The following is a 23261-nucleotide window of genomic DNA, read 5'->3' as shown; positions in this document are numbered from 1 at the left end:
GTTCCTGTAGCCCGAAGATTACATGCAAATAAGAAAAGAAATGAATATTGGAAGAAGTCATGATTCCACAAGTGTAGTATTGCATTACAGACTCAGCATCTAGCTTCAAAACTCTTTGTCTTTTACTGATAGGGACTGGAATGATATCTATTAGCCACAAGGAGAAATGAGACAGCAATCCTTGGACCAGAAGTCTGCATACAACAGGCGCCAGCGTAAGCACAGTCTCACACCATTGAGACGGTGGGCATTTAGAAGAACACAGGTTCCCCCCGCAGCAGCCACTGCTTTCTCAACAATGCAACTGCAAAAGTGCTCCGAGCCTTGCGCGGGATGGCAGGCCAATGCAGTGTTTGCATGCAAGTGCTTCTCCAAGCAAGACAGGAGGCCTGCTGGGAAAGCAGAAGTGGCAGGGATGCGTGGGGTGGCCAAAGCGCATCCTGCTCTCCATGGGGACAGGCCTGGCAGAACTGTGAGATCCCCATGGAAAAGAAAACCCACCCCCACCAAGGCTTATTTTTACTGACAACACTGTCCAAACTTGCAGCTTTGGGGATTATGACTCAGGCATAAGAGTCTCCTTAATAAACAAGCCTCCAGCAATCAGTCTTAGAAGCAAGCCATCCATTTTATGTGTTAATGGACGTTCTCTAAGCCAATTACTACTGCTCCAAGTGAACAGTTTGGTGCATGTAAGGAGGAGCCACAGCGACCTCACATAGCATTCAGATTTTATAAAGATTAGTCAGCATTTCAGCCTGTTCTGCTGTTTACAATGTTTTAACTGCACTAAGTGGGTCTCATGGCACGACTTAGCAGTTTAAAATCCTCTTCTATGGAGTATCTGAGAATATCGTGAACTGACAATTTCTCTGGTTACTCATCTCATGGAGAAATTTGCAAGATGAATGATGCAATGTAAAACATGCTCTTTACAAAAGGATTTTTTTATTATTATTATTTAAAGAGCAACATATGGAATAGCTAGGACAAGAAAACAGAAACTCCCAGTCCTGTTACTTCCTGGAAGAAAGCCACTCTAACTTAGGGGCTGCCATGACCTGTGGGTGGGAAACAACATAAACCCCCTTGATACACTACAGAATATGCTACTTGGTACTGAACGGGGAGCTGTGGTTAAACTCATTACCTGTCTGTCCCTGGCAGCGAAATGGGGAGTCAAAACAGGTGCCATGTAGCTTGGCTATTGCTCTTGAAGTGCAACTGGAAAGGTTTTAAATGCAGCAAATGCCTCAAATGTCATCTGCAAAGGAAGTGTAGGGGGGTTTTGCTTTCCATAAAAGTAGGTAAAGCAATGTCTTCTCCAAGGATTTCCAGAAACACTTCAATTCAGAAAAAGGACGTTCATCGGAAGCCCGAGTGTGCGTGGTTTCCAAATCAAGAAAGTTTCAGTGACATGCAAAACAGATCCAACTAAAACCCAGGGGGCATCCAGGACAGGAGCCATTTCCTCAACTGGGGAGACGCTGCCAGGGGCCAGCGAGGGCTGCAAGTAAAACACACGTGCAATCCCGCTGTCTTGCTCTGCATCAGACTACGGCACTTTCTGCAGGAGCGCTCCCCGCGAAGATGCTGCGCTCAGGAGCAGGGCATATCCCAGGTCTCAGTAGGTGTGTACAGTGGCGGCAGCAGGACGTGTGCTACTCCACACGTGTGCACAGGTCCTTCTTCTCACCAAGCAGGGAGAAGCAATTGGACCATGTTAGTTGTGGGGTTTACCCTTTACCCAGCCATTTTTTTCCTTCCTTACTGATCTGGGTTGGGTTTTTTTTCCCCCCTTTACCACAATAATGGCTAGTGGCAACCATCCTACATCTGAGTTTATTCCTCTTGCCAGCCTGCCTGTCTATCAGGTATGTATTTAAGTGGGCCTCACTTTCTCTTGTTTTATGAATGCAGACTGTTGTGGTATAACGAGAGCCTCAAAACCCAGCCACGTAATTTGTTGCGCAGCCTGCTGTTGCTCCAAGCAAGACACTCGCTTGTATCTTGTGAGCTGTGTATGGGCAAATCTTTCATTTTTCTTTCATTACCCCGGCGTGTACTGTCACTTAATTGTTATGTATGCAATCCTTCCTGACAAATATGATCTGCTGCCTGGTAATTCGTTTGACGTTCATTCTGTTCCTTGCTCTAATTATGGCTTCCATTTCTGACACTGAAGCGGCCGCGCTGCCACAGCCAGATAGTACACCTGTCAGACGGGTTGTGGTACTGCCTAATGCCCTTTTATGCCAGTCTGATGTTAGCAAATACAAAGAAAGAAAAAAAATTAGATGAATATATTTGCATAAGCCCTGTGTTCGATTCATGGGTCAGCAGCCTTAGAAATTATAGTTCGGGGTGGTTGCTAGGGCAACATGGCTGCAGAAAGTATCCGGTATCGCTGGCTAGGCCTGCACTGGAAATGTTTTATATAAAATTCACACTTGCTAAAACATACAGGTCCAAAATTAACAAACCCTCTGTGGACCACAGCCTGTTTCCTTCTGCTACAAAACCGTAAATCTGACAAACGACAAAAACCAGCTATTAGCTTACATTGTTTTATAATCAACATATTTTCTAAATATAAAAGGGCGCTTTGTATTTGGCTCCAGGCATCCCTCTAAACAGCACTCTCTGCCCCCCCCCCCCCAAACTTGGACTGCTTTAGCATTTTAAGTGTGATTTTCATTTTACTTTCAGGATCCCATTGATTTGGAGGAAAGGCAGGGTGTGTAGGGAGGAGGTACAACTCTTACTACATGCGCTCTCTCAATTAAGAGAAATGAACTCTGATAAAGGTCACAAGCTCGGTTTACATGTACGGCCAGCTTCCAAGCCCCAATTTATTCTTATTAATATAATAAGTGCAGCAGTCAAACTAGATAAAATCATGTTATTGGACACAATCATATTTTTGCTCATTCCTGATGATGTGATTTTAACTTGCTTTGATGGGGACTTTTTAGCATAGTACAAACGTCCTAGCCTGAAAGGCTGACAGTAAAATAGCCATCTCCTCATATTTTACCAAGGACATTTCTGGAAGAGCCTCACTTTCTTTTTATAGATTTTTACAACAAAGAGCATGTGCTTTCTCTGGCTTTTGTATACTTAAAAACCCTGTTGCCGTGTGTGACAATATTAACAAATAAATGTCTGTTCAGAACACGAAGTAGCAGCAACTTAAGCTTGACTGTTGCCGAATGAGAGAGACCTGCGCCAAGAGAGATAAAGAGAGGGCAAAAGCACCGCGTCTGGGCAAAATCTGACCGTGGGAACAAAAGGTAAAGGAACTGGGAGCTACTTGCCCTTAATTAAATGAGAGGAAGATAAGACTACATTTGCAACACGTTAATCCAGTCCCATCAGTGAAAAGGAAAACGAGGCCACCTCTCTTTGGTGATCACAAATTCCTACGTAGGAAGAGCTGACAGGGTTAAAAAAAAAAATGCTCTGCTCTGGAATAACAAACACTTCATGATCTCACAAATTAATAATCTTATATCCTGTATGATGCAAACCATATAGCCGTCAAGGTCTTTCTGGATAATTCACAGCCACAAAGTTTACGTGAAGAAATCTGATTTTATACACAGCCCCTTAATATGAAGACAGGCACACACCACTTATTTAAGTCATCATGGAGAATAACACACCTTCCTAACATACAAAACAATGTCTGAAACATGCTACCCCTGAACTGGGGAGAGGGGAATAATTAAAAATGTGCAACTATGAGGGCTGAAGAATGTGTGCTGCACAACGACAGCAAATGCACACGTCTGATGGCTTTTGAAGATTCCCACTATCTTCTATTGTCTAACTGTTAACAGGGTCACTTTTCATAACATAGATCCTTAACTACATCTGCACAGACCTGAGGCCTGACAGTACTATCCCCAAGATAGGGGATAGGACAGGGCTAGGGTCTGGAACCAACTTCCTAGGGAAGTGGTCCTCGCTCCTACCTTGGGTAAATTCAAAAAGAGGTTGGACGAACACCTGTCTGGGGTCATGTGATCTCAGCGTGTACTCCTACCAGCGACCGGGGGGGGGAGGGGTTGTCCAGACTAGATGGATCTATTCAGGTCCCTTCTGACCCCAAAATACTGTGAAACTATGAACAACTTGATTACAGTTGATTTTGCAAAACTTCATATCTGCATATGTAATACTTTAATTGCTAATATCTTTGTAATAACATGGATAATTAATTTTCCACACCGGATACCATGAAGATATCACCCTTCCAAACCAGCATCATATGTGATAAGGTGCACATGGTATCCATGCAATGACCTGTATTTTAGTGCACAGGCTATTTTTCTGATATGATACACCACTCTGAATTTCCAATGGCCTCTCAATGCAAAGACAACACAAATAGCCGATGCTTTACCCACCTAGCACTGAAATGGGCATAACCTCTGCCCATGCCTCAGCACTCTCCAACAGGGTTACAAATAAAGTTGCCAAAAAACCCTTCAAAGAACAACATGACAGCTGTACTGTGCAGCTCTGCACTCTTTTGGCAGCCTTAAAAGCAGTAAAATGCCATGACCATACTAAACAACTCTCCCACTTATCTTTTCCATGGTGGATTAGCACTACTAGGTGAAATGTGCAACATTACAAAACAAAAGGCATTACTGTAGGACTTTGCTTTCTAGCTTTTGAATGTACTGCATGCTGGGTGAGTGTTGCCCAACTTGTGCAGCAAGCTGCTTGAGGCAGGCAATTTTCCCCTTAGGATGAGTACCGCCCGTGGATCTCTGACAGTAATAAATAGGTGCGTGCTGTCGAGTAAGGTAGGCATACATGGGTCAGGCATCTATCCATGAACCACAGCACATAAGCTTATCCTAATACCGGGTCTGTTAACAAGGGGTGTGAGAGATGGATTTAGTCTTAGCCTTTGTCTCTGACACTCCGATTGTTTTGGGCTTGTTTTTTTTGCTGTTGCAGCGAACGCTTAATTGCATGTTAAATCAGGTCATTAGAAAGATGTCTGAAAGAACCCTGCCGAGGGAGGATCCTCAAGAGTCGGTGTGCTGCAGGGGTGAAGTGGAAAGGAGAGGTTTGGAGTGCTCTCCAGTGAAGTAATGCAACTCTCAGAAGCAGGAAGCACTGCTGGGCAGCAAGGGCTTGTGCAGTGCTCCGGCCCAAGTTTTCAAGAGGAAGAGAGGTGCGAATGAGCACAACTCCATTGGTAGCTCCAGCTTTCCACTGACCTGGCTGCTGAGCTCTAAGTGTGCCACCCCTCTTGTCTGCTCCTTGCCAGTGAGAAGGTGGGACCCCAAATTGCTGTTCCTCTGTAGCAAGGAATGACTTAATTGAAGTTTTCCCTGCAAGGTCTTTGGGAGTCTGAACCCTCCCACGCTGCTCCTCCAGACATTTCTGAACACAGATGAAGTCATTCCCTTTGTTGGGGCTAACAGAGATCCCCTTATGATACTAGCCACTATTAGCTACAATCCTGACTACTGCCAAAGAACATGAACCCTGCAGTCCTATCAATGTCCAATTTAGCCAAACCTTTAGCTGAATCAATACCAGTATCTTGTCCATAGAGCACTACCTATTTATCAGGCAAGCCAGATCCCCGGAGCCTCGATAATGCAGTAAAAGGTCCCCTCTATCCTCCCCATTATGACTACGAACACAGTGAACCACTGCCAATGGAAGAAAAAGACAATTAATCCTCCTTCCTCATGGAAGCCAGTGCTGCTCCCTAAGTTACCTAACTGGGATAAGGAGCAATGTTGCCACAGAGACTGCAAATATACGTCTCTGGAAAGCCAACAAAACAATCTGCCAGAGAATTAGCTCCATATTGATTCTACATCCTTTCCGGATATCTGATTATTCAGCACTGTAGGTTCAGTGGGACAAAACGCATGTGACTTCATGTGACTTCATATAAGGCAAGTAGCTGGCCTCTTCTGATCGCAAGTGGAAACTACAGCAGATACGCAGACACTAACAGTGTTGTGTCCCAAAACCAGGAGTTTTAGTGTGTAAGGTATGGGTGTATCCCTCTTGCAACACAACCATATGAGAGGAAGATCCTGCAGAGGCTCCTTAAGGCTCAGCCCTTGCCCATGAAGTGAACTGGAGGAAGGTCACTGGTACTTTTGCAGACATGCGAGCGTTATGAAAGACAGCCATCGCCACCCAAGGGTGGGGGGCTATCGGCAGATGGAGAATGATGGCATGGAATACTTCAAATCGCATGGGGCTATCTTCTCCAGCCATTATGAAAACATTACATCACCTTGACACCAAAATGCTGTCAAGTTTCTTATGCATTTAGAAAACACAAACCTTCACTTGAAACTCAGCTCAGGCCTTGGAGTTGTATGGTACTTTAAGCACTCAAGTGGCCACTGGAAAAAGTTCCTGCTTGAAAGAAGTAAAGGGCAAGGGTTTCCTATTCTCACACAGGAGCTACATGCTCAACTCACAGGCAGCTACCTGGTCGACATCAGCAAAAGAAGCTGGTGCTGCAACTGCCAGTATCAGCGTGAGAACCAGGTTAGGGAAGGAGAGAGGATAATCTTTTTGGTTCTTATTTTTGTTTCCGGATCCCCTAGACACAATACAGACCCCTCATTGTGTTACCTAGGTAGAGGAAGGTGCAAACAACCACCTAGGCAGTTTACAGTAAAGACACTATGTTTACCATTTTTCAGAATATAATTTTCCAGTACATTTTTCAGCACAATTTTTCAGAATATAAGACTGTCAAGTGAAGTTTAATTAACAAAGAGACCTATTTAAAAGTTGCATGAAGGAACTCAGCATATATCAACAGCACCGAAAACACACATCATAGACAACACAGCAGCAATGCCCGCTGAGCCAACCTTGTTGGTGTTGTATGAAGAGAGTAGATACTGCTATTTGAACGTCACGATAAATATATTGTGCAAGGACTGTTGAGGTCTGTAAATGCTGTCTTACCTAAGGAATGTGCTGCAGTGGTTTTAGAACTAAAAAAGCGGCCTAATCCAAGATCTCCCAGCTTCACCACACCTGTGGCTGTTATAAACACATTGGCTGGTTTTATGTCTGCAAGAAGGGAAAAGGAGAAGGTCAAAGCCACAAAAGGTTATCTGGTTCTAATACTGCAACAGAAACATAGCCTGGAGCCTCCTCTGCACAAGAGAGACACTCAATCAGAACCATGTTTCCTCGCAGCTTTGATGGGCTGATTCTTCCAAGACTTCAAGTTACATAAAAAACCTGAGTATACTTCTCAGTGCATTAGAAATACCAACGAGGGAAAAGTTGTAGGGAAACAGAATAACAAGAAGAGGTAACCTCTTTCACTCATGGAAATCAAAGAAATATTTAAGTCCACCTTCCCTTTGGAAATGCCATGTTCACAGGGAGAACTATTATACTTGACTTTCCCTTCAGATCAAAGCTGAATCTTCCTTTCCCTAACCACTTCATTTTTTTGTGAATGGGAAAGCACTTTCTAGAGAAGTTCAATATTCTGGAGGACATTTAACATGCATATTTGCAAAGGGGAATGCTACTGGGATCTGCCAAATTGAAGGCATCGTCTTGTGGTCAAGCTAGACTGGCCATCAGCAGACATGGACTCTGTCTGTGCTGAGTTCTCTCTTAAATAGCCTTGAGGGCCAGCACACTAGAGCTGTCCTTCATAAAGAAGGAGCCAGATTATTTTCAGTATGTTTGGGGACATTCTGGGGAGAGTATTTCACAAGGCTGGGCTCCTGCACAGTTCATTCTCCCATTCCTTCCCTTTCCTTAACAATCTGTTGCCTGAACAGCAGTTCCTCAAAGAGTCACTATACATGTTTAAACATAAATCTTGTGTGCCACTCGCAATGAAAATGCACTGCCCTGGGCTGAAGCTGCTTGCTAACAGAACCTGTGGTTATAACCAAATGCCTGCTAGCAAAGGCTAAATTTAATAAGTCTAAAATAAAGGAGAAGAGCCCAGTGTTCAAGTGTGGGATCTCCCATTCTAAAGTGATGGGGGCTCCTGACAGCCCTGTTCTTAGATGTCGAAGCACACCCTGATCCACAGGCAAGAGGAGTAGGTGGGACTCTCTCACGGGCTGTGATGTAAGGCAACTAAAAAAACTTAGGCATGTGGTAGGTACCCCAGCCAGCAGTGCACACAGCTGAGCTCACGAGGCCAGGCACTCTTTCTGCCAAATGCACCAGCTTGACCAGTCACTCGTTCCACCACCAAAAACTCCACACAAAAGGTTTTGTCCTGTATTGGACTAGACGAGCAACTGGAGCCCAGCTGGTCTTCACCAAACTCCAAATTATGCCGTGCACGCTAGATCATCCTCGTGAGCCCTCTTCCTCCCTGAACTATAGCTGACTGAAGATGCTACACTCCAGGTCTGAGCTGCCAATTGTAGACCTAAATTAGGCATAAGTGGAAGGCTGTGGGAGGAGACTCCTATGTAGGAGCAAACGCTGCCTCTGTCTTTGCTGGTGAATCTTGTCAGGCATTTGCCACTCATAAAGGGAAAGAATTAATGAGCAGCTGAGACTGGTATTAGTGCCTTTGCGGGGCACTGCACTTCCTGGGGCAAGTCCTTCAGGAAACATTTCATTTCTACTGAAAGCAGCAATGCTAATTTTTGGATAGAGCCTGAAGTGTGGAGAAGGTTTAAAACAAGTGCTATAGAAGTAATTAATGACAATTTTAGAATGGGGTTAAAAAGAGGAAAGGAGAGGGGGACAGCCTGGAACATTTTTATATCAGTATTTCAGAAAAGCCTGCAAGACAAAAAACTCCCCTAAACTCTCCACGGTCACACTTAATATAATGAAGATTATTTCTTAGAGTTCAGTGCATCCACTGGTCTCAGCATTTTACTTCTGATACTTTTCTAATGGCAAGTTTGGCACTTCTGCTTAATATCAGTGTCTAGAATACAAAACAGCTCATCTTCATAATGCCATGCTCACTTCGGACTGAATCCTTTAACAATGAAGCAAAAGACACGGGGAGAAATCCATCTTGCAAACACCAGTCTCTCTCTCAACATGCATTGGCTGAACATCAGCATAATTGTTTTTGAATGTAGGCGCTTACTAATTGGAACATTATATTATTATTCAGTGAAAAGAGACGGAATTAATGTTACCTCTGTGCATCACCCTGCGGGAGTGCATGTGTTCAACGGCACTGCACAACTGCACAAAATATTTCCACACCGTCCTTTCCGGGATTAACCGTTTCTGCTTTTTAAAATACTGTGGGAGGAAATAAATAAAAAAAAATATAATCAGTGAAGAAGCAGCATCTCTGTCGTGCTCCAGGACTCGTGTTAGTCAACAGCTGATTGCTCACGTCCTCTAGATCCACAGCAGCATGACTTGTCTCCTGATTAGCATTTAACTCCTTCCCCATGTATGTAAACTTCAATGCAATTCACTAATTAACAACCATTATGAAAAATATGCTTAAATAGGTTTGACATTTTTGAATGGACACCAATTATAATTAGCATTAATCTCCTTAATTACCTTGCAAAACATATTTAATGCCTCAAAACAACAAATGTCTGAAGTATTTTCCCTTAAGTAACAACGATTGGGGTTTTTTTAATTTAGAAAAAAAACACTCCCATGTAGATGTTCATTATTCCTGTACAGTCCAAGAAAAAAATAATGTATCCCTTTTTAAAAAGTGGTCACGGAATTATCTACAATTCTTCTGTGACCAGATACATCAGATATGGGCATAGCCCTTAGGAAAGCTGTTTCTAAAGAAAACCAAATTCAGAGTTTGTCCAGAAGGAATGTGCATTACAAGCACTGTCAGACAAACTCCCATATTACACATTTATAAACTGCCAAGAACAGTGGGCTCCCACCCCTTGGTGCCCTGGGCACTATCAGACCACAACCAGATCACGATCACCCCCAATATCTTGGCTATAAAAAGCTTATGTCTACTTGTGTGGAACACACTATACTAGGTGTGTGACTATTCTGGGGGACTAGATGTATAACCCACTTAAACAACTAAATCAAGGCCAGATATTGTTGAACACATGGAACCACCTTTTTCCCCCCTACTTTCTCTGCCTCCAACTCCTTTCTTTTGACAGATGGGCCTTCTTTCCTAGTTCTCACACTATGTACTGAGCCAGTTCTCTGCAGGTTCAGTAAAACACACATGCACACAATAGACCTCCACTTGTTTAATGCTTATGGTCATCCCTTGCCACTTTTGGTATAACGTAAGTGGCATTCTTCCCTGGCCAGGGGCTTGTGGTTTGATTTATCTGGGAAGTGCTGCACATCCTCATGGCACGGCAATCAAAAACTGCATTTGTTTTGCACTATTCCATTCTAAGGCTCTTACTGGTGGGGTGGGGGGAGGGAGAAAGAGAGAGAGAAGAGGCATAAGGGAGAAAATTGGTTGAAAGAGGACTGTTTCATACATCTGGTACTTGTCCCTCTTGATACACACATCTGATGCCTGTTGTGACATTTTACATTTTATGTGAAATACTGTTACTGGGTCTCGTTTGACTCAACTAATGGCAAAAATTTATCTTCCAGATCAGCTGTGAAAGGGGGTGACTTTGCAATTCACCAAGAGGCAAATCTGACAGCTTGCAACAGATTCAAACCCAAAGCCGAGTGTGGAGTGCAGCAGAACTGCAGAGGGTGATGGATAAAGTGTTATTTACACGATAATATTAGCTTAATTCTCATTAAAGTATTTAAGAGAGGATATGCTAGACCACAAGTGGTAATTTTCTAAATGTCATGTCCAATAAGATTCGCCTGACATTTACCAGAAAGCCAAAATTCTCCAGTGGGTTATACAGCAACACTCTGTTACATCAGCTTTATAATACCTCATAAATAATGCAGGCGACAGGGGCATGACAAAGACAGTCCCTGTTTTTATCACTCTCGCACCTTCAGAGTGTTGTTATTGCTGTTCCTGCCGCCTCCCTGAAGCTGAAGATTCGAACATACGTCTTAACAGGGGAGGCAAACCAAACAACCTGATCTACTAATATCTGGATTTTATTTAAGTGCTACAAAACCTAGTCCCTCTTGTTTCGGCATCAGGCGCTGGCTGAGAAACAGTATTCTTCAAGCAAGAATTTCTTAATAGGATTATTAAGCTGAACTGGTTCTAGCGTTTTGCTCCTGACTGGCATTTGATGCCAATGAATTGAGACAAAGGAGACGGATACAAAACCTCACCTATCCTGTCATGGTGCAGGCTGGAAATTGCAGGATCCCTAAAGCAACCAATGCTATAATTCATATGAAGTCTCACTTGCTTTTTCTATTCTTGTTTGTATTTTTTAAAATTTTCTCATGATTATAATTCAATCAGTATTTTTGTCACAAATTAAAATACACCGTTTTTAGTATTTTGAGGGGGGAAAAAAAAAAAGAGTGCCTTTGTTTCATCCATAATGATTTTGAGGGGGAAAAAAACAAGGCCACAAAGGATTCAGGACTGGCTGCCTCATGGTCTTGTCCAAGTTCTCAAACTAATATCACCAGCATTTGAGTAAAAGGGATAATTAGCAGGAAGTGGAGACATTACAAAGTAAAGCAATTAATACTGAAAGACAATTAGTCATATTTATTATTCTTGGGAAACATTTTAAGCCAGGACCTTGAAATGGCAAAATAACCTGTGTTTTATTGTCACCAGACAGCGGTGTTGAAATCTGAGGCTACGAAGACAAACAGCTTTTTTTTTTTTTTTTTTTTTAAGCAAAGCAGATTCCAGTTCAAGATTTGCACAGCAGGATGGTCACTGCCAGCCCTGCCTTGCAGAATGGTCATTTTTTTTTTTTTCCCCCTCTCCCAGGCTTTAGACACGAGTACTGGAAAGCCTCTGACAAACCTGGCTGTGTTCTGGGGTCTGCTGGGAAAAGGTGCAATGCAGTACGCAGGAAGAAAGGCAATGTTAAGGGCATATGCAGGGGAGATATATTAATGACCTTCCCTGCCATCTCCCACAAGGGTCTAGTCTCCTCTTTCCTCTCCCTACCACATTCAAGAATGAATCTCTCAAATGTCTCTTTAACGCAGGCCATTGTATGAAGCTGCCTGCAGCGTGAATGTACGACACATTTGAGACATAATGGTGTTAGCATCCACATATACCTTTTTGAGTCACTCTCACCCATTAAGTCAGCTGGGAGACAGATACGGTTACGTGACTCTTCGCAGTGCTAGCAGATTGTGGCTAAGGGCAGTGGCTGCAGTGTCTGGCAGAGAAGGTTTTGAGGGCTAGCCCAAATGTCTATTTCCAGCTCCTGGCCCCTTCAGGGAATTCCTTCTCAGAAAGAGAGGAGATTTTCACTGGTACTGTAAATTTAGCCACCAGCCATGGGCTAAATGGGTAACTTGTTTGACAGCCTTTGGCCTGGTGCCTCTTAGCTGTGCTGGCAAAGAAAACAAATCTGTTAATAAGATATTTTAACTGCAACAACAAGGAGGAGGTGAACTTTCCAAAATGTTCATTTATGATAATTACAGAATAATGATGGCAAAACCAGGTAAAACATGGAGAGAAGGTTGAGAGTGCTAACAAACATGATATACCACATCTGTTCTCACAGGGGATGTCTGTCTAAAGATTAACATGTCAAAGAAAATATAAGAGCAGGTGATAACAGCTTAACTAAAGCTGGTTTCCAACAGTACATGTATTCCTAAGAGCAACGTAAGAGAAGAGCAAGCACTTGAAAATTTTCTCAATCCCAACTCCCTGTTGTGAAGGAAAGTCAATACACTTTCTGAAATGTCTTCAGTATAGCAGACAGGCTACAGGGGTAGTTACCCGACAATAATTAAATGTGCCCATCAATCACAGATGGGTAAACCAGCCTTGCAAAATTATATAAGCTCACTTCCTGGACTGAGCAACATTTTTTGACAGACAGTTTGTTCTTTTTCTTGGTTAATCCTCAAGGCAAAGGACAAGCAAGCAGGTTTTGTGATTGGGGACAGAACATTTTTAAGACGTTTTGCAAGGCCAGCCAAAGGGTACATGAATGTTTCTTGCAATTCAACAGTCAAGGAGAGACCTAGTGTGAAGCATTTGGATTCCCAAGGGTCTTGTAAGAGTCCGATGTTCCCAGGGGAGAGGGCAACTTCACCTCCCTGCGCAGAAGACAGAGGGGAGAGCAACTATATAAACACAGGGAAACAAGGGGCAGCTCACGAAGGCCAGAGAAAGAAAATGCAAAACGCTGGAAGAACGAGAAGAAAAAAAAAAAAAGTAGAGAAAAAACGATGCAAAAGAAAGCAGCCAATTTAAACAAATTAAGGGGGGGGGGGGAAAAACAACAAAAAACGCACGAATCTTGCAAATACATGGAACTGGAATCAACTTTAACAGCAGGGCAGAAAAGAGCAAAACTGCTATTGCTGGAGGAGAAAGACTAATGAAATTCCTGCAAGTTCAAAATGTATTTGTGCGCTGGTCCACAGGGCACCAGAGGACTGCACCGCAGGAGCGGGAGGAGGAGAAATGAGGGATGCAGGACAAGGCAGGCCAGGAGATTCTGCCCATCAGAAGAACCCAAAGATTCTAAAACAGCTCCAAGCCGTCCGCTCAGAAAGCGCGTGAGGAGCGATACTAAGAGCAGGACAAACTTCACACATGCTAATAGGCTACCTATTACTTCAGAAAAATCAGAGCACTTTGATTTAAGGAAGTGGCAGTAAGAGAGAGGCTTAAAACCCAGTTCAGTCCACAACCTCCGGTGACGGCTGCAGTAAGAGAGTGTGCTGTCACCCCTAGGTCTGGAGCTAGCTTTCATACTCCAACTAAAAGCTTAAGTACAAATGGTGCAAAGCATGAATTCCCTGCTTTCTAGCCCAGTGAAAGCTGGATGAGGTCCTGGACCAAGTTTCCTGGTAGGAAACCTTTAGAAAAAATGCTTGATACAAAAAGGAATCTCCTCCCCCACCACTTGCTTGTTTTTTTAAACCAAACACATTTAGTCCTATTCCTCCTTCCATCTCTTCCTGTGCTTGTACAGCAGGAGCCAGAGAAGGAAAGCTGTGTCAGATAAGGGAGCTTTGTGTTTTGTTCTGCAGGCAGCTGAGGCTTGTGCTAATTGTCCCAGGGCCGAATTCTAGACAGGGGTAAAGCCAGGGACAGCACTACCTCCACGCTCAAAAGTTTCATAAAATGAAGGGGAAGGAATTTGTAATAAGGATCCAGAATGGCAAACACATTTAATGCATCATAATTACTTTTGGTTGCTTCCCAACTCCTGAAGTTGCTTCAACAAGGATAAAAGCCACAAGTGTCTCAATTCCTAGGCTCAGGTTCTGAAATAAAACCAGGTGTCTGCCATATCACCTTTTCCTGTCTGCAGTAGTTTCATTATTTAATCCATAAAGAAATGATCACATTAAAAAGGCACATTTAAAAAAGTGTCCATTAGATGTTGAGCTTCCTCGCATTTTTAAACAAGCATTAAAACAAATCAATGTTGATTACCTACCTTTGAAACCCTAGTGAAGTTCATTCCCCACACTATTCATTCACAATGCTTTTTGATTGTTTTTCTATCCTTCCCTGGATCATGTCACTTTGTTACTAACAAGGAATGAGGGGGACTTATTTTTTGGCTTGTTTTCTGTTTTCCTTTCAATTAGGAAGAGTTCTTGTTTTGTGCCTCTTGAAATCTTGGCTGAAGTGACCTTGTGCAAGGTAGATGCACGTACATCCAGGAGGCAACAGTACACGAAAGGCGAAGACAGTGAACTGGGGGTCTCAACTGAGCACTGGTTTTATTTTGGGAGTGAGCTCAGAAATGCTTCTTTTGCCGCTTTTCTTCACATGTTGAATTAAGCACAGGCATTGATACCCAGCGGGGAGACAACTGAAAACAAGTTAAACAACCACCCTACATATTTATGCAATCAGGGAACTGTATCATATAAATGCACACATTTTAACTTGGGGAGGAGGGGACAGATTCCCTACCACCAGTTATTTTTACACCACAGGACTTCACTGACTAATGAAATAGCTCCCCATCTTCAAATCTGTCAACAAGAGGGAATCAGGCTCCCAGCCTGCAGTAGAGATCTGCCTGCATCCATCCACTGAACCTTCACAATAATATGACGCACCTATTCAGCCTCAAAAATTGACATATCCTTACCTTAATCATCTGAGAGAGATCACCTGCATCTGCCAGTTCCAAAACAATGTTCAACTCATTGTCTTCAATAAAAGAATCCAAATACTTAATTATATTGGGGTGGTTCAATTGCTGCCGACAGAGAGAGAGAGAGAGAGAGAGAGAGAGAGAGAGAATACAAAGTGAATGTATGCTATAAAGAAGGTGTTTCAGTAATGACTCAAAGAAAAGATATATTACCCATCACTTTTCATTCCCATAACTGTCCAGCAAAAGCATCCGTAACAAAAGACAAGTCTACCAGATTCACTGTGCATCAGTACAGACACAAGGATATGTGGGAAAAAATAATTCACATTATCTCGCAAGTGAACCTGGCAAACAAACAAAACAAAAGATGACAGCCTTTTGCAAAGAGCATTTAGTGCCACAGCGAAGGTTAAACTGAATTTTAGATGCCAGATTCAGATACTCTGGGTTTAATATCATGAGTTTGCGAGAAGCTTGGTGAGATTTACAATTAGTGGGTTTTTCCTTAAGTTTAATATCAAGCTCCAATACCCTAATTACAGTAGTTCCGAAAGGCTCTATTAAAAGTTCACTATTCATCTTGACCTTCACTTCTCTCCTATTTATTTATAAATTAAATTGCCTTCATCTAATATCCTGCTATTTAACCTTGCTTCTTTTCCATTTTCAATGTTTTCAGCTTTGCTTTATTTTCAACTTTTTACGGTACCACTTAACAGGCAGTCGCACCCAGTCTTTTCAAATATTTTAAAACTGGAATCTCTTCAGCAACCTTCACCCATTTAATATGCATTTATTCCTAGTTTTACTTTAGAATTTCTAAAAAAAAAAAAATTGCCATTTTGTTGTATTCCTTGACTCACACTTCATTATTTACTCTAAATCTTTATCTACTTAATTACTCCTAACACTTATTTTGTAAATATAATTTTTTTTTTAAACATGATTGCTTAAATCTGCCATTTCTAATTCAAAAAAAAAAAAACCCTCTGAAAGGCAAAGATCAATTTGGATCCCCGAAGAGACCTCTGTCTGTACTAGGTCTTGAATCAGCCTAATGACTCCTTATTTCACTGCAATTAGTTAAAGGTTTGATACGTATGTCACAACAAAGGCTCCGAAGCAGCCAATATGGGTGTTCGTACTTGTTTTCTGCACATGGGTCCGCCAACAGGAGTGATGGTGATTACCACCACGTTTTGTGTTGTACAGGTGACAAGGGAGCTGTTGAGGTAAAGTTATGCTGCCATATTTAAGGTTTTCACCACTGCCGATTTTTAAGAAACAAAGTACAGAAGAGGAGGCAGGCGGTTCTTTCAGGAATGCATTTTACAAAAATCTAGATCTGGGATGCACAGGTTTCACAGACATTAGGGCTGGAAGGGACCTCGGAAGATCGAGTCCAGCCCCCAGAGGTGTGATCAGCAGCAGGAAAGCTGACTGTCTGACGTCCCTGCACGCCTGGAACTAAAGGGCGCATGTATAAGTGCATTAATATGCTTTAGTTAATGTGCATTAAATCTAGTGTCTCCACTGTGAAAAAACAATTTAGTACCTCTAAAAACAATTTAGACCCTGTATTTCCAACTACAGAAAAGCTTCTCCATGGCTTTCTGAAAGCTGACACCTGCGAGGAGTCCTGATATTCTGAAGAGAGCTGCAGAAGCCTGCTGCACAGGTCTGGGAGGACAGGAGGCCTCTCCCAGTTACTGTCTGAAGTTCACAAATATGAAGAAATCCTCAAGGTAGGAAGTAGCCCTTGCTTCCGAAATACAAGAGAAGCTGCATGACTCTAGTGCAACTTTGGAGGCCAAGGCACGAGGAAGCCACTGTACCAGTCTCAGGCTAACCTCAATATTCTCCATGAGGAAAGCTTATACGTTTGGAGACACGAATCCTGTTCAACTGGAAATGACTCTTCATGAACAAGAGACATTACCTGAAATGTGTTGCAACGGAGACCTGACTTGCTTATATTTCATTTCTGAAACCACAGGACAATGATGCATTTAAGGTATACTCCCATCCTGGGCCACCTTTCCATATATTCACTCCCTGCCTATGTTAAACACTTGTGTGCTCAGTCTGCCCTTTTCTTTGTTAATTCAGATTTCACTCCTTTCAATGGCTTTTGTTCCTTTGCATGAGAATCTGCTCACACGGTGCTTTCTGAAATACGCCATATATTTTTCTTCTCCTGATTTTGTTAGACTTTATTTCCAGACCTAAATTAAGAAACAGGCCTAATATATTAACATTTCTATTTTAATGTCAGAATTTCTTAAAATTAGGAACTGCAATTGCTTGGAAGATGCATGCGATATCTCGATTATTGTGTTATTATTGCCCTTCCCTTGCCTCTTTCTGAATTGCAGATCTCTCACTTGCACACCTAAAATCCAATAAAAATAAATTTAAAATATAAAAAAGCGGGCATTTCATCTGCTTGACAGTAGTGACTCCTGTGTGTCTATTTCATGGGTTACCGAGCCGACAGAAACGCTGTTATGATCCATCATGTTAATCGCTCTGCTCTGCATGCGCATTAGGGGATAGATTCTGCTTTGCGATGCCTGGACACTAGCTTACATTAGTGTTAATAGGATCCATGTGCAGGCATCAAGAGGAGAATATTCCCACAAGACTGAGCTTAAAGGGGAAAAAAAAAACAAAACCAAAACCAGTCACAGCATTTCTGCTGAATATTTTAAACAACATCTTCCCTCGAACCTGCTGATCCGAAGCACCTTCTAGCTAGGGATGACCCGATGTTCCCAAGAAATCAGGTCAACGGAAAAATGTTCTCCAGCCCACAAAGGAACTACGGACACCCTTTCTGGGGCCTCAGGGCTTGCCCATCTGGCCTACCAGCCCCACTCCCACCAGTCACCCCACCAGTCACTGATGGCCCAGTCAGCTTGCCATGTGAGCCTCCTCCAACCAGTCTACATCTTGGCCTTTGGATCAGCAGTACCACTCACTCTTGCATAGCATTGCTCACTGGAAGCTCTCAAAGCACCTTACAAATGATAAGGTGCTCATTCTCCTTAGGGAAACTAGAGACAGAAAGGAGTAGAGCTCTAACACAGTGCTTTAGCAGTCTCTAGCCCACACTACCTCTCCAGATTGTGATGCGTCCACGCCGAGGTCCGTGGATACACCTCTTGCAAACAGAGGGAGTCCACGCTCTGATCGGACCTCATCTCTTACATTACAATACAGGGAACTCATTTCCACTCGGAAAGTTCAGGCAGCAGAATTCACCTTTGCCTACAGTTTAGTGTGATGCGTTACCCCTGAATAACCAGGTTCAAACCAGCAACTTTGAAAATAGAAAGTGAAGACTGCAGGCCCACGGAGATAGCGAAAAATATTTTCTGTTTATCTGAATTACAACAGGTTCACAGTCTCGTTTTCTGCTTAATGCCCAGGGTACCAGTATCATGATATGCGTGCCTAGAATATAAACACGGTAGAGGAGAGATTCTCCTTTTTTTCCCACCCCGCACTGATTTACCCACCCATCAACTTTTGCAGATTTTATAAAAGGGTCTAAAAATAAAATTTACAGCTTATTCCATGCACCTCTGAACCCACCAGCCCAGAAGTCATGCTGTTTTTATAAAAGCCTTAGTGTAAATTGAGCTTCTACAGTCTGCTATGTCCCTTTGTTAGCTTTTCTTTAAATAAACCTATCGCAGCCTTGCCATTTCTGTAAGGCTCATGTATGCAAGTGACAGGGAGGACAGGTGGGGGAAGGGGGTTCACTTGAAATTTCTAATCTTTTGACAGAAAGAAGCTACATAACCTTAATTTTCACAAATCCTTAAATGTGCCAAATGCCCTAGCTTGGGTTGTTGACTTTTCCTCATTCCTTTAATGCATCCTAAAAGTTTGATGGAAGTTAATGCCTGATGTGTATGCACAGCAACGCTGTCACCAAGAGGCATGCAGAAGAGCAAGCCAGTCCTAAATGAGTGAGAGTGGGTGCTGGCAGCCTGGCTGCTGATTATACAGGCATATTACTGAGCTGCTTTACTCTCAGATTTTGACCAGAATTATACTGAAGGGGATGCTCTACTTTTTGTAGTTCCTGTGAAGTTCTGAATAACTTCCAAACTCAGAGTTTTCCAATTAATTTACTAGGTTCAAAAAGCAAGCGAACAAACAAACAAACAAACAAACAAACAAACAAAACCAACCAAATTTAGAGAGCACAATACGTTTCATCTGTATTCGGACAGGAATTTGATTTAAAAAATAGCAGAGAGGAAGTATCGCTTACTACAGATTTCACAATAGCAGATCTGTGTAATTTCTTCAAAACAAATTAGAGCTGCAGAATCTAAAGTACATTTGTTAAAAGAAAGGTAGAATGATGTAATAGGCTGCTCACAACAAAGTTTGGGACTTAAACTTTTTATTCAAGCCAAAAGGAACAAGCATCTCTGCAATAACTAACAATTAAGGGAGAAAATATTCATTTCTGAATAATACTGTTATATTGGAAGTTGAGGTACTGAAATGACAGTAGAGGGTTCATTTCCCATTTGAGAAAATATTAGTGCCATTCTTTGCTAACATCAATTACATGCTCATCTGGTGGAAGCAATTATTGACACTTTTTGTCAAAAACGGAAAAAGTTTAAGGGAAAAAAATTCTAAACCCTTCACAGCCAATGCCTGGGGGGAAACCCTGCATCTGCAATGCAAACTCAAATCAGACTGTTAAAACCCTGCTCCTCTCTCAGAACATGGGCCTGGTCTGCCCAATGCTGTACGCTTGGAAAAACTGCTGCCGAGTCCTCAAAATGAATCCTAAATTGTATTGGGAGGCACAGCACCTCCCCCCCAGTCAGCTTGTGAAATGTGGAACATAACTACCGTAGGACCACCTTTGTACAGCGGTAAAATGTCCTTCAGTTATTTATATACTGAGCAGTCAGAACAGCCAGCATGGGAGCTATCAATTAACCAGAGATGAGTTGCAGATATTGATTTGACAAGTTATTAGCTTTGCAGCACTGAGTGAAGTGCGTTCCGGGTGCTGACATTGACAGACGTACTGAAGCTGGCCTCTTAAAACCCTCCCTTGTCTCTAAACAAAACCTTGAACAACTCTGCCTTCCAGCCCCTTGGGACTAGAGCTTGCACCTGCACCAAATTATCAAAACATGCTGACCTGTACAATGTCATTAAAAACTGCTTCTCAAGTTGACATTCAGAACTTTGATTACTCTTAGTTGCGATTTGTTCAGTTTCTTGGAAGCTGACTTGTGTATATCTTGGGTAAAATCTGTCATATTTTGTGGGATCTTTCATTCAAAAACTAATATACATTTGAAAGAAATGCCCTATAGGCAGTATTAACTAAAATATCCCATGTGCATTTGCAACATAATTTATCAAACTGACTTTTTACCATACTCTGACCACTAGCTTACTTTAGGGTGCTGTGCAAGTGTTCAACCTGCAAAAAAAACAAACTGTTCACACTGAGCAATTCTTTATTGCCTTTTTAACCAGGATGTTGTCATCTGGAAAGGGGAATGGGTGTTCTGCTACTGTTGTCATACTTCTCAATCTCATCTAACAGTGCACTGTCAAAGGAAAAGATGCAAAACCTGTGGGAGATGATAGGTCTCTGATCAGTATTAACAGGCTTGCTATCCATAAAACTGACAAACAAATTCAGAATTGTACTTGTCATCATTTATGCCATTTGTCATCATTTTGCATTTCCTGCACATGCAAAAAGAGGTCAGACCTCCACCCAAGTCTGGGAGCCTGTTTGGGAAGTTTCAGGCACACCAGTTTCTATGATGCGAGTGACATTGCTGCTTGCTGGGTGACAGCTGTCAGTCTTCAGAGCACACCCAGCTTTGCTATGTCTTGAGCCAGCAGAGCTCTTGAACTCAAGTGTGCTGGATCAGGTAGGGTTTGGGAGGGTCCTAACACTGTTCCTCACCATCCCAAAAAGATGCCTCCAGCCTCTTCTTGAAAGCCTTCCGTAAAAAAAAGTCTACACCTTCCCTGGGCAGCCTATTCCAGTGCCCCCCCTGTTCTAGCAGAGAGGACCAATGACTTGATCCAATTTCCAGGACTGGACCAGGCCCTCTCTGCCACTTAGGTCTTTAAGGAGAGACACCTGGGGAAGGAGTTAGAGTCAACAGTGCAGGAATAAAAAAAAAATTCTTAAAGGAAAAAAAACAGTAGTAAAGTGAATGGGGAAGTGCTAATTATCTCTCCATCATACCACCTTTCACTTCTCTTTTGGCAACCCAGATACTACAGTAAGTAGTCACAGCTTGACATCTGGCTACTTGGTGAGCTTTACACAGGAAGATTTGGAGTTGCCTCTGGTCATCACATACAGCAAGGATGATAATTGACCATCTAGGTTTTCCTGTCATCTTATATATTTTATTTTCACTCACCTTTGATTCTGATCTATTTGCACACTCTGCTCTGAACGCATCCAGTGAAAGCATATGACAGTCTCCCACAACCACCCTTTACTTGTGTGAAGCCATATCCATTGCCAGGATCCCAAATGTACTATCATTTTTATTCATTCATTTTTGCAGATTATTTTCTGTCTCCTTAGTGTTCAGCAGCTGGTCTTTGATCTCATGAACAGCTAAATATAGATTCACTCCCTCTATCTTAGCATAGGCTGGCCACACCTTTACCTAAATTACCATTTTGTAAATATCTTGATGTAACCTGTTTTTTTATTCAAATCCTTTTTAAAAATAAACCCATTAAAATTTAATGTGACACTGGCATCTCATGGTACAGGGAGGACTTTTGTCATGTCAGTTCATTCAGTTTTGTTAAGATAATTAACTCGTTCAGATCTGAGAAATTGCTGGAAGCTGGAAAACCAAGAAAGCTTGTTTTTCTCTTCTGAAAAAGGGTGACTAGTTGTGATGCAGTAATGCAAAATCTTCAGCATATTAATTAACTCCGTCTCTGATCCTCACTATTATGGTTGTAATGGAGCTACAGCCTGAGTAAGTGAAGTACCTCTGAACTCCAGGAGCTTCTACTATGGTGAATGAAGGAGGTATTTTCCCCCATCACACAATCCCACACAGAAAGGTACCACCCATCCCTGCTTGTAGGTTTTTTGGACAGTTTGACCCTCGTGTGTAGAAAGACAAAACCAAACCTGAAGCACATACTTGTCATGAAAGATAAGCTGCAAAAATTTGATCCAACTGCTGATGCTGTTTTTTCTACTCCATCTTTCAGTGCAATCTTCTGGGTTTGAACTACCTGATTAACTACCCACCAACTTTGCCACCACCAGTTTTCTAAGCTTTTAGTTTGTTCCTTGGAACGTGACAGTTCCTGCCACCTTGGGTCAGAACAGCAGAAAAATATCTCTGTGCAATATTTAAGCATATACTTGTTGTATCCTCTATATCACTAAAAAAATAAAAATAAATTGATGAATAGGAACATCATACATGTTACTGGCATCAATTCATACACATCAAGCATGGACACAAATGCATCAAAATGCTCAATGCCCTCTGGCCAAATCCTGGCCAGTGGGCAATGCATAATCACCGTTTTTATCAAAGGAAAATACCTTGTTGCTAAAGCACTTGCCATGCTGTGAGTAAGAAAAATAGGGAAAGGGGTGGGAGGGTAGAAAGAGATACTCAATACATAAGGCAGAAAACCAAATAAAATTAAGGGGCAGAGAGTAAGAGAGAAGTGTTGCACAAAGCTGCAACAGGAACTATGTAGGTAAACTGCCCTGCCTAAAGTGAGGTCCTGCTTCAAGCTCCTAATAGGAACTGTAACTTGAAATCTGCCTGGATTTGCCATGCAAGACTTCCCCAAAGGACCATAAAACAGAACTTTCTCAAATGGAAAATACTCAGTCACCAGAGAAATCCTTACCTTTAAAAGATCGATTTCTTTAATGCAATCCTGTCTGGCCTTGGCATCCATCATTTCAAAAATCTTCAAAGACAGAATGGAGTAGTAGATTAGAAACAAGCAAGAAATGCTAGAGAGGCTAAATTTATCATATCTTAAAAAGGAACCTGCTTT

General features: G+C 42.2%; 1 protein-coding gene across 4 annotated transcripts in view; it reads right to left on the bottom strand.

The window, feature by feature from the left end:
* Positions 1-23261, bottom strand: part of NEK6 (NIMA related kinase 6) — a 73042-nt gene that overhangs the window by 20815 nt on the left and 28966 nt on the right. For all 4 annotated transcript variants that reach the window (XM_019541016.1, XM_019541017.1, XM_019541018.1 and 1 more), the window contains 4 exons: positions 23109-23171; positions 15183-15293; positions 9153-9261; positions 6973-7080 (listed from right to left, as the gene is read on the bottom strand). In XM_019541016.1, the coding sequence (XP_019396561.1) occupies positions 6973-7080; positions 9153-9261; positions 15183-15293; positions 23109-23171 (391 nt within the window). The remainder of the gene's footprint in view (positions 1-6972; positions 7081-9152; positions 9262-15182; positions 15294-23108; positions 23172-23261) is intronic.

The sequence above is a fragment of the Crocodylus porosus genome, unplaced genomic scaffold (assembly GCF_001723895.1).
Source record: "Crocodylus porosus isolate Cpor-Errol unplaced genomic scaffold, CroPor_comp1, whole genome shotgun sequence".
Lineage (NCBI taxonomy): Eukaryota > Metazoa > Chordata > Crocodylia > Crocodylidae > Crocodylus > Crocodylus porosus.
The sequence above is the reverse complement of the archived record's forward strand: the minus strand, read 5'-3'. Positions and strand labels throughout refer to the sequence as shown.